General features: G+C 25.4%; 1 protein-coding gene across 1 annotated transcript; it reads left to right on the plus strand.

Moving 5' to 3' along the window:
• Positions 1-745: 745 nt before the first annotated feature.
• LOC129969507 (uncharacterized) lies at positions 746-10,734 on the plus strand. The gene is made up of 2 exons (XM_056084111.1): positions 746-1,390; positions 7,171-10,734. Exons 1-2 carry the CDS (start codon positions 988-990, stop codon positions 7,305-7,307), a joined length of 540 nt encoding a protein of 179 aa, XP_055940086.1. The 5' UTR covers positions 746-987; the 3' UTR covers positions 7,308-10,734.
• The last annotated feature ends 180 nt before the right edge of the window (positions 10,735-10,914 follow it).

Genomic DNA, 10,914 nt, shown 5'->3' on the forward strand with positions numbered 1-10,914 from the left:
AAGACATATCACATGATACAGGTATTCTCCAAGTTCTGCTACAATGATCACAAGTTAAAAAAGAATAAACTAAGCATGATATCTCTTTCATATATGCAGATTTTTAGTAGGTTAAAAGACATTCTATTTAGTTACAGATCTTCCATTATTGCTGTAGATCTTGATCACAGTGAAATGCTATTCCCGATTTTCCTAAATTGCGAGTATTTTTTATCAATTATAAATAGCTAGTTAAAAAAAATACTACTATCTAAATCAAAAGTACGACTTCTCAAATATCTTCTAAAATGTAGATTAACTAGGAGTAAAATAAAATGAAATTAATAATTGCCATTCAATTTTACTTATTTTCTTCTGAACTATGAAAAGGTGAAAATTCTGAGAATATTCATTGTACCTTGGTGTCGTATTTTTATTTTTACATTGTGTTCTGTACAGCAGGAAAAGCAGATATACTGATTACAAAAATCACAGATTAACTTTAAGTCAATTCCAATTCACGTTCGATATATGGGGTTCCCCCATCCCACCCTCGTATCTCTTCGGAATTTTAGAAATTATTAACGAATTGAAAAAATTTTTACATTTTTAAAAATTCTTTTCAATAAGCATCAAAGAAAAAGCCGTTTACCAAAATTAGTAATTATAATTTCCTAAACTATTATATACACGAAACAATTTTGTAGCATTGTTGATAAACATTTTTGTGTTAAATCTTACTGATCTGCTACTGGTGACATCACGTGTGTAAACCAATCAAAAGCACATGTTTCATACACATTCATTTCTCATTGGAGTAAGGTAGAAACAAGTCCTGGCTTTAAACTCTATGAAGTAAATGTAAACATTAAAAAAATGTAAGTAGATCATTGTGTTGTAGACGTGTCTTCAGTTTTGAAATAATTGTTGAAATGAATTTTGTTGGTTGGTTGGATGCTAGAGAAATATTTTTGTCTTTAAAACAATGCTTTTGATTTAATTAATCAAATGTATAAAGCTTTTTGTATCATGATCTGTTCCATTTCAGGAACAGTAGCACATTTAAATAATTCGGCAGTGCATGTAAATACTGCTGAAAACAATGTGACAGCACGGATTCAAAATGTAACATTATCGGAACACAATATAGTAACTAAAATTTCTACTGCAACTCAAGGATTATCTATAGTAGAACGCCAAACAGAAAAAACACCAGCACCACATTTTTTGTTAAAAATTCATCGGACGATAACCAGATCTAAAGATGCTGTATGGGCTACTATCACGTTGACTTTCATATGTGTTTTGTTACTTGTTGCTGTTGCTCAATCACGAATGTGGAAGGATTATCGAGGTCCAGAAACACAAGGTGTGCCTTTACCAAATTTCAATGAACGAGTCCTTTTTAGAGGTAAATGTTTTATTACTTATGTTTCTGTTTTCAATGAAAAATTTATTTATTAATCATTCCAAGCTGTGATCTGTCTCTGTGGGTTTATAAAATCATCTAACTTTTTATAATTTATTTTCATAAATTGTTATAAAAAGGTTAAAAATTTGGAATTTCTGACAGGAAAAACAAACAAATTTATATGCATATGTATACATTTTGTTCTTTTATATATTCTGGTATTATTGCATCACTTATAGTATTCACTGAGCTCTCTTTTGAATTAGTGTGTCATATAATTGGATGATATGTATATATCAATAAATAAAATGGCTTAATGAAAATCTTGATTAAAATATATTCAAATAAAGCATTAATGAAAACATATGGATCAGTCTGTTAGCAATTTTATGCCATAGAACAAACTTACTTGATAAAATAATTGACAAATTTATCTGATAATAATGACAATGCAGGATATAATTTTATCATTTAGGATCATACTAGTTATCATCTATTCATAACTGTGACATAGCAAATATATCATGTTATATATCGAATTATTACTTTTTGTTAAGTATTAGGAATATATCTGACCATTTCCAATAATTTTAAAAAATTAATTCGTTAAAAAAAATAGTTCAATGTCATATTAGACATTTTGTTATAAAGATTTTAATGTAAAAATATCTTCTGACAATAATCCCAAAATCTAATGCATAAAATATGCATAAAGAGACTGCCTATTTTATTTTTATTTTTTACCAATGATATTCTAGTATTTTTAGGATAATTTCATGTTGCTGATTCTGAATTAGATATTGGTTTTTGAGATAAATTGAAAATTAAATTTCTATATTAATATGTATGTAGCATTAAATGTGGATTGAAACTATGACATACATCAATCAATGATCAATATAATAATCACAAATCATATGAAATAAAGAAAAGTTCAGCAAATCAAAGTATATCAGTAATAATTGTAAGCTAGAATAACATGTATGATAATGTTGCATTCAGTCTAAAAAAAAAAAATTAGTCTGTTCATGGTAAAGTACTGATGATTTCATTGAATGTGCCATGGAAATTACATGTCGAAAGCTTCAACATTAACCTGCCATCAAATATGTAACTTGCCTGCTTTAATATCTTTGTTCCAATATGATATCCTCATTCCTTTATTAAATAATCTGATTGTTGGGAAATTTGTCAAAGTATGTAAATATACATGTTTGTTCTAATATTAGTATAAAGTTTCTTGTAATTTTTATGCATTTTTTCATTCATGTAGTTACCCAAAAAATTCTTATTAAATATGAAAAATTACTGAGCAATAGCAGTCAAAAATACAGAATTTGGATCAGATTTACTGTACGGTCACCCTTGGTGCGATTTTTTTAGCCTTTAATGAGTTACAAATTAAAGAACCATTAAAAAATTTCAAGTAATAAACTGTTTGCAGCTTTTCATTAATCTGTCCAAGAAACATTCTACAAAGGCTGTAGGAGTAGTCAATGAATTGTTCTATTAAACCAAGTTTTATATTAAGTGGTAAAAGAATAAATAAACTAAGTCTCCTTGTTAATAATTACTGTACCTAAAATCAGCAAGTCTTGTAAAAGCTATTTCACTCATTTCCATGATATCTGTGTACACAATATCCTACTAGCAAATGTAACAATACTACTAAATAGGTCTGCTGTGTTGTTTCAGTCAGAAATTAATCTTATTTAGAGCAGCACAAATAAAATACAGATATTTTTATGTTGAGTTTGTGCATGACCTAAAATGCATAGTGTCATGATAAGTGCTTAATTTTGTAAAAAGAAAAGAGAAAGAAAAGAAAAGGGCTTAATTTTCTCAAGAAGTACAAATTTATTCTTCTTGTTTCTCCACATGTTGAATACGATAATTTGAAAGCATAGTCTAAAGGTGTGTATCAAGAAAGAAAAGGGAAGAATTTGGACCTGGAATCCAGGGGTGTCAGCACAACTTAAGATAATGCTCATGAAACTTTTTCTCCCACTTCCTCTTACTTCAACAATGTGCATTGTCACTTATTGAAATACTGGAATAGTTAACCGGAAGATGCAGTATGAAATGTATACTGTGTCGTGCTTGTTGCTTGAAAAATTTGTTCTTGGTGTTTGAGATGTTGAAAAATTTATTTAAGTTATGCCTCGGTACCGATCATGTATTGTTAAAGAAGAATATGCAGATTGGTGCGATTAATGGGGAAAAAAATACAGCAGGATGAATTTAATGTACCAAAAAGATATCGAACATGGAGAAACTGTCTTGAAAACGCAGAGAAGCCTCATTAGTGCATTACACATTCGATGATCATTAATATGTTGTTTTGGTCCAATCCCTTGAAAGACTTATTAGATTGATTTTAATGTTCTATACTGAAATGTAATTAAATGCTATGTGTAATTATATTAGTCGATCATGTAAAATCTAGTATGATGAGATTTTAACTTGAAGCCATAAGTTTTCAATTATTGTGATTTCTTTCACGATGTGCTTTTCAAAATGACCCCATCCATTTGAAAATTATTATGTGTTGGACCAATCTCACCAAATTTTAGTTTTTACCAAGAAAAAAGAATTGCTAGTTCTGGTATTTAAAATTTTTAATGAAATAAAAAAAATTTCAAAACTTTTTATAACAATTTTCTCTTTTTATTTTTATTGCTTTTATAGAATTTTCCTACACATAAAGGTTTCTCTTGAATGAGAGAGCAATGCGCAACATAAACCATTGAAATTAGAAACATGTAATTTAAAAAATTACTTCTTGGGTATTAAAGGCCCACTAAGAATGGATATTTCAACATTTTAGAAAAATAAAAATAGAATTTTAACAGTCGCCTTAACATCAAAGCATCATCACACAAAAATTATTTTTATATTTTAAAAGTTTAAAAAAATAGCTGTTTTATTATTCCAATTTTGTTTGAATGCATGCATTTTTCTTCTTCAGTTTTAGCAATTTTTGAAAAATTAGTTTTGGACATAATTTTTATTATAATGAAACTCTAAACAATGTTATTGCTTCATTGAATCATGTTATTTTACCACTGTTAAAATCATGATAAAAGGGGGAAATGCTTTCTTTGTCTTAATTTAAATTTTCAAGCAATTCATTGAATAATTTTATTTAATTTTATATTCAAAAACTTTTATTTTTCAAGGTCTGAATTCTATCATTCTATATATATATATATATATATATAAATATATATATATATTCTGTTTTTATAACTCTTATAGAAATTTTGTTCCCAATGTAACATCTGTACATATAAAGATTGGTTCAGATTGACAGAGCAATGTGCAGCATGAACCATTCAAGGAGCATGAAATTTGGGAAGTTATTTTTGTAATATTAGAGGCCGACTAAAACAAATTTTTCAAAATTTTAATGAAATTATAACCAAAATTTTAATGAAATTAATACCAGTTTTAAAAGCTTAAAAATAGCTTTTTTATGATAAAAATTTTATTTGCATAAATGCATTTTTTTAGTAATTTTTGAAAAATTAGTTTTGCTTGCAATTTACAAAAATGATTTTTATTATGATGATTTTCAAAACAATGTCATTGCTTCATCAAATCGTCACATTTGGGTTATTTTACCGTGATTAAAGTCATAATAAAAGAGGAAAAATGCTTTCATTGCTTTTATATTTAAAAAATAAAAACAGTTTTAGCAGTTCAGTGAATAAGATTCTTCATTTGATGAGTTTCGTTAAATTTTGAAACAATGCGATATTTTGTCTTGTGCTGGCTTCAAAAAAATGCTTCACCCAACATTTTTTATTTTCATTTTGCATCTAACTGCAGTTTATTTTATTAACTTATTTGTTGTTACATATATAAAAATCAAGTACAAACTGTTTGGTCATGCTATGCTTCTACATCAATGTTGATATTTTCAGAAATGATGTATCCATCTAAATAAACTGGTAGTTTGCTAATTTTAGGGAATACTGAAAAAAAATAACATATTTTTATTGTTCATCTTATAAAAGTTGATTTAATTTTTTGGTATTGATAGTTTTGTTTTCTTTCAAAAACCAAAATGTCATCATTTGCATTACATTAGAAGATGTTATGCAAATGCAGCAATAAATACTAAAATTTAAAAAATACACACTTAAAATTAATTTTTTAAAAAAAAGTTTCAATAAAAACTATGCATTATTATATAACAAAATATCACATGCTTAGAAAATATGCAGGTTTACATATGTGTACATGTACAGAGGTGCTTAATTTTTTTGGCTAAGGTACTTAAAAGTTCTTATTTTTTGTTGCAGTTTCTCACTACGGACCCTACATTAAGATATTTTTCTTAAGTTTTACAGAATGAACAAATAAGGGAAAAAATTTATTTTATTTTCATTGTTTTGTATATTAACCACATACCATTGGCAAATTTTAGATAGTACTATATATTATTGGTGAATATAGTCAGTAGACCAGCATGTTATTGTGGTGGCAATTAATTGTAATGAGAATGACATCTTTGGTTTTATTTATATTATTTATTATTATTATTTTGTAATTTCTGGCATGTAGTTAATATACAAAAACCTGCCTTTCTAAAACCGTGATTTCAGACTTCCAATTGAATAGTTTGTAAAAAAAAAAAAATAATAATAATAATAATAGTTGTTTTAAGCAACCATTTTAACTTGATTTTTTTTTTTTTTTTCCATCTTTTGTATCTTGATTATTTAAATTCTAAACATTGCTTTGATAGGTCAAATTTCTTCTTAGAACTATTATTATTATTTGATATTCATTTTTACTATTAAATACAAAATTCTATGTGTCTTCTTTGATGAAGGAATATCATTCAATGATATAGAAACTGGTTTGAATATCTTTTTTTTTTTTTTTTTGTATTCCAAAATTATCATAATTCCACTCGCTTTTCTTATAATGATTGGGCTATTTACTTTCCGAAGACAAAAATTATAGTCATTGTAGTGAGTAACATATTCTCTCTGCACAATTAGATCACAAAATTGTAAACTTTACTTTTGAAATTTCCCCTGTTGTAAATGCTATACACAGTTTTTACAAATTTTATTCAGAACTTAAAGTATTTTTAGATTTCATTATTATAAATATCATTAATTATTGATTTAAACAATTGCAGTTGAGATACATATTATAACTGCTATATGTATTTCAACTGCAAAAACTCGTCAGGCAACATATTTTTTTTTTTCTCTTCTAATTTATTCACTTTTGAAAAGGGTTAATTATATTAAAAAATTCTGAAGATTATTTTGATACATTATTTGCAATTGATTATATTTATATTATTTTTGTTAAATATTTTATTCATTTCCTTCGTTATTTCATCCAATATATAAAATCTGCAGCTAAAATATGATAATAAAAATCAATTAAATGCACTTTAGTTTTGGAATGATTTATTGAGTGTCTAACTTGAAATTGTTACATTTAATGATTTGTATGAATATATGGTAATTGTAACTTTTCCTTAAGATAAAATATTAAAATTGGTACTTAAATATTAAACACCATTGGCAAATTTTACTATTAATCATATGCTATTGATGAACATTAGTTATGAAAGAGCCTGATACAGTGTGATCTTTGATAATGAATCCCTAGCATATGGTTAATAGACAAGAACATTAAAATTATTTTTAAAAAAGAATATTGTGCTACTGATTTTGACTATTAAAGGAATTAAATGGCACATTAATATGACATTTTTTTATTTGTGTTTTTAATTTCTATGTTTCTTTCAGATGTGATGGAGCACAGATTTAAATCATTGAGACAGATTTTTCAAAAAAAGAAAAAACCAAAAATAGATGCTGAAATGGTGGCACTTTTGCCACCAGGTGAATGGGATGATGAATTATCTGACATTCCAGTTCCTTGAAACTCATATGTACTTTATGAGATAATGATTTATTGCCCGATATTCGGTTTAAACTGAGCTTATTTTTATACAGTTAGATTTTTTAGACTAAATTTGTATGAGAATGTTAGAAATATAAATTTGTTAAGATATATACCAATTTTCTGATTTGGTTATTGTTAATTTAAAAGCTATATTTGCTGTTTATCATATGCTTTCTTCTATAATGCATAAAAATATTGTATTAAACAGGGTTTCTTACTTTTTTTTCACATTAATGAGTAATAATAAAATAAATATTAGTTCAAAACCAGAAGAATTAAAATCAGCTATTCAGCAATTTCACTAAACTCCTTTAAATCAATTTTTTTATGTTTTAATTTACAAACATCAAAGATAATGAAACGGGATGATCCTATCAGTTTGTATGATACCAGCAATTCAAATGATATGAATAGAACTAGGTGCATGACTAATGAATTAATCAGCAAATAAATATTCCTAACATATTTAATTACGGCATGTAAAGCTGAATTTAAAATCAAATATAATGATTTAAAAATTAAAAAAAAAAGAAGAATATGAGACAGAATAAATTAAGAGAGATGCTAGTTAGCTATGATGTTGAAGCAACGTTACCTTATTTATATATTTAGATGTAAATTTGAATTAGAAAGTTAAAGAATTTTGTATGCTACAATATTGTCAACATTTATATATTTTAAAATGTTCCCATTACTAAGAAGCCCTGTTGTAAAATCATATGAACAATTTATGATTTAAGTATTTTTGTGACATTTTTATTGTGATGAAACTTTATATGAATAAAAGGTCAACAGTTTTTAAACAAATACATCACTTGGAACTTGATGTAAAGGCCAAATATAATTTTCTAAGATTGATAAATATATTTTATAATTTATATAAAATATATTAATAATAATTACTTCTTTAATTTATAAAATTCTGTTAATGGTTATTAATTTCAGTTAATATGCATCATGGACACTTTTATTTTTAATATTTGTAACCATCTGATGGAAGATTGAGAAGAAACAAAATCTTGCTATTAATTTTTTAAAAAAAAGATTCCTAAAAAAGATTTTAATTTGCTTGTCCAAAAATATTGTTAAATTATTAAGCATGATAGTATTATATAAATTTATTATTAGCAGAGTATTATAAATTTTATCCAAGTAAAAATAAATGACTGCAGCTCTTAAAATACTTATTAAAGAAGAAAAATTCATCCTGTTAATAAATTAATGTTTGCAAGCTTTTCTTAAATAAATGTTTCCCAATGAAATTAAATTGTTTAATGTTAAAAAATTACAATATGAAAATGGTATTTAAAGGAGCTACTTAATATAAGATACAGAAGTTTTTCTATAATTTGGCAACACTAGTAATTCTACATTTTTAAAAGAGACAAAAGAGTGCTAAAAGAAAAACGTGGTCGTGAGTGCTGATCTAAATAATTATCCATCATCCCATTATGGGTAAAATAAATAAAAATTACTGCTCATGTTTTGAATTATATTTATTGCATAATTATCTATAGTTTATCCAATAATTATAGGTTTTGTAATTAATATGCATTTTTTTTAATGAATCTTTATGAATCCAACAATCTCTGGTCTAGTATCTGCCAAATTATTAAGAGTTGTATAAATATTATATTTCACATTACACTTATTCTATAGTGTTTGATAAGGAAAGAGAAAATATATTTAATAAACTTTTATAATATTTTTATAAATGTATAAAACAGATTTGAATTAATTTTATAAAGTTTCACCCCCCCCCTTATACTATTAATTTAATGTGTGTCAAAATTATAAATCCCTTATTTCTTATAATATTCTACATTGAAATTTTTATTTTTGGCATCAAGTAGGTATAATTCAATGTTGTTGTATTAAAACATCTTTTTTTAAAAATATTTTATATAATTAGACATAATTATATAAAAAATTAGTATTTTCATTTGTAGAAATAATAATTTCCATTACTTATGTTGTTTAAGATTTTTGTTGAATGCAAATTTGTTTGTTTTATTTATTTCATATTATCTTTAAATACTTTTTGCGAATAGATTTTAAACATTATTTATTTATAGAAAGCAGAAAAATTGCATCAAATACTTTCGGCCTGTATATTTAATTTCTTAATAACGTTTGTATTATAAAATATTACATATTTTTTCAGTTAGTAAAGTTAACTAATGGAAATACATTTTTTTAAAGTTATATCTTATTGTGAATGATAAACGAGGGGGAAAAAAGATATTCGAGTGATGGACAACGTCTTTGATGAAACTGCAGACTGAATAGACAACTGTAATAGTGAATCTCTCATTATTAAAATTCCATATTTAAATCAATCATTTCAGTGTCAATAATTTTATACATGAGTATTTTAATATGGTAATTAAAAGAAAAAGGATCTGTATATTAATGGATAGGGAGATGCTTGAAGATCAATCAAAAGAGATTAATGATGCTAAAATGATCTATAAGACTAAGCAAATTTTAAACATACCAAACAGTAAGAAAGAGCTTCAAGTATAGATCCAGTGCTTTTTGTAACAAAATTCAATTTAGCAGCTAGAAAACATTGATTTTCAAGGAAGGAACTTACTCAGTGGTTGTTTTCAATCTTGGTAACTGCCTAGAACCATTGAGTTGAAGTGGGCATGTTTTTCAAAAATGTCATTAGCGTAGACATGACACAGGCTTGGGTGGGGGGAGCTGAACTTCATAAAATAATGAATTGAGCCAAATATAACCAACAAACAAGTTTAAAAATAAAATGAATAAATTTATACAAAAAGTGCTTGAAATATTAAGAATATTGTAGAATTGTATAAAAAATGTATTGATCTCAAGAATGATAAAATTCAATTTTAAAAAAACCTGAAATTTACATTTTTGTAAAAATAGATTAAATCTGCATGATTATTAAATAAAAAATAATATCATTCCTTAGTGTTAAATTTGTTGAAATGTGAAATTAAATTTACCATTAATTAAAAGAAAATAATATGCACTACTTAAGCTGCAAAATCCCTAAATCTGCTACTCTATTTATACAAATTTTAACAATAAAAGAAAGTTGTATTTTTAAAATCATTCTAGTGCTGTTTGCTTTTCTTGAGATAAGCCTAGAAAATTAAAGATTATCTAACTCCCTCTCCTTCCCCTTGAAATGTAGAATATAAAACATGCTAATACATAGTACAAGACATTTATGTAAAAAAGTGTTTTTTCTTTTTTGATTATCCAATATCAGGAGTCTTCATATATGTCAAGTAATTGAGATTCTTTAAATGTAGTAGACAAAATGTGTTACAATTTTCTGTTGAATAATGCCAATAAAATGAAATGACAATGAAAATTTAAATTTTATTAGAGCTTTCCAATTCTACTTTTATTGTATCTATCCATCAATTGCAATCATATTTTTAAATTGAAAGTTGTATGTAATTTGAAGTGTTTGATTTAATTTTTTTTTTTTCTATATTGTTATATATTATGTTTTCTTAAAGCTATATATTATACAAATGTAGAAGGAATAGTGTTTTTATAATATCTGATTTAGTAATTTCTCTCTTTTTTATTTTAAACAT

The sequence above is a fragment of the Argiope bruennichi genome, chromosome 5, assembly GCF_947563725.1.
Source record: "Argiope bruennichi chromosome 5, qqArgBrue1.1, whole genome shotgun sequence".
Taxonomy (NCBI): domain Eukaryota; kingdom Metazoa; phylum Arthropoda; class Arachnida; order Araneae; family Araneidae; genus Argiope; species Argiope bruennichi.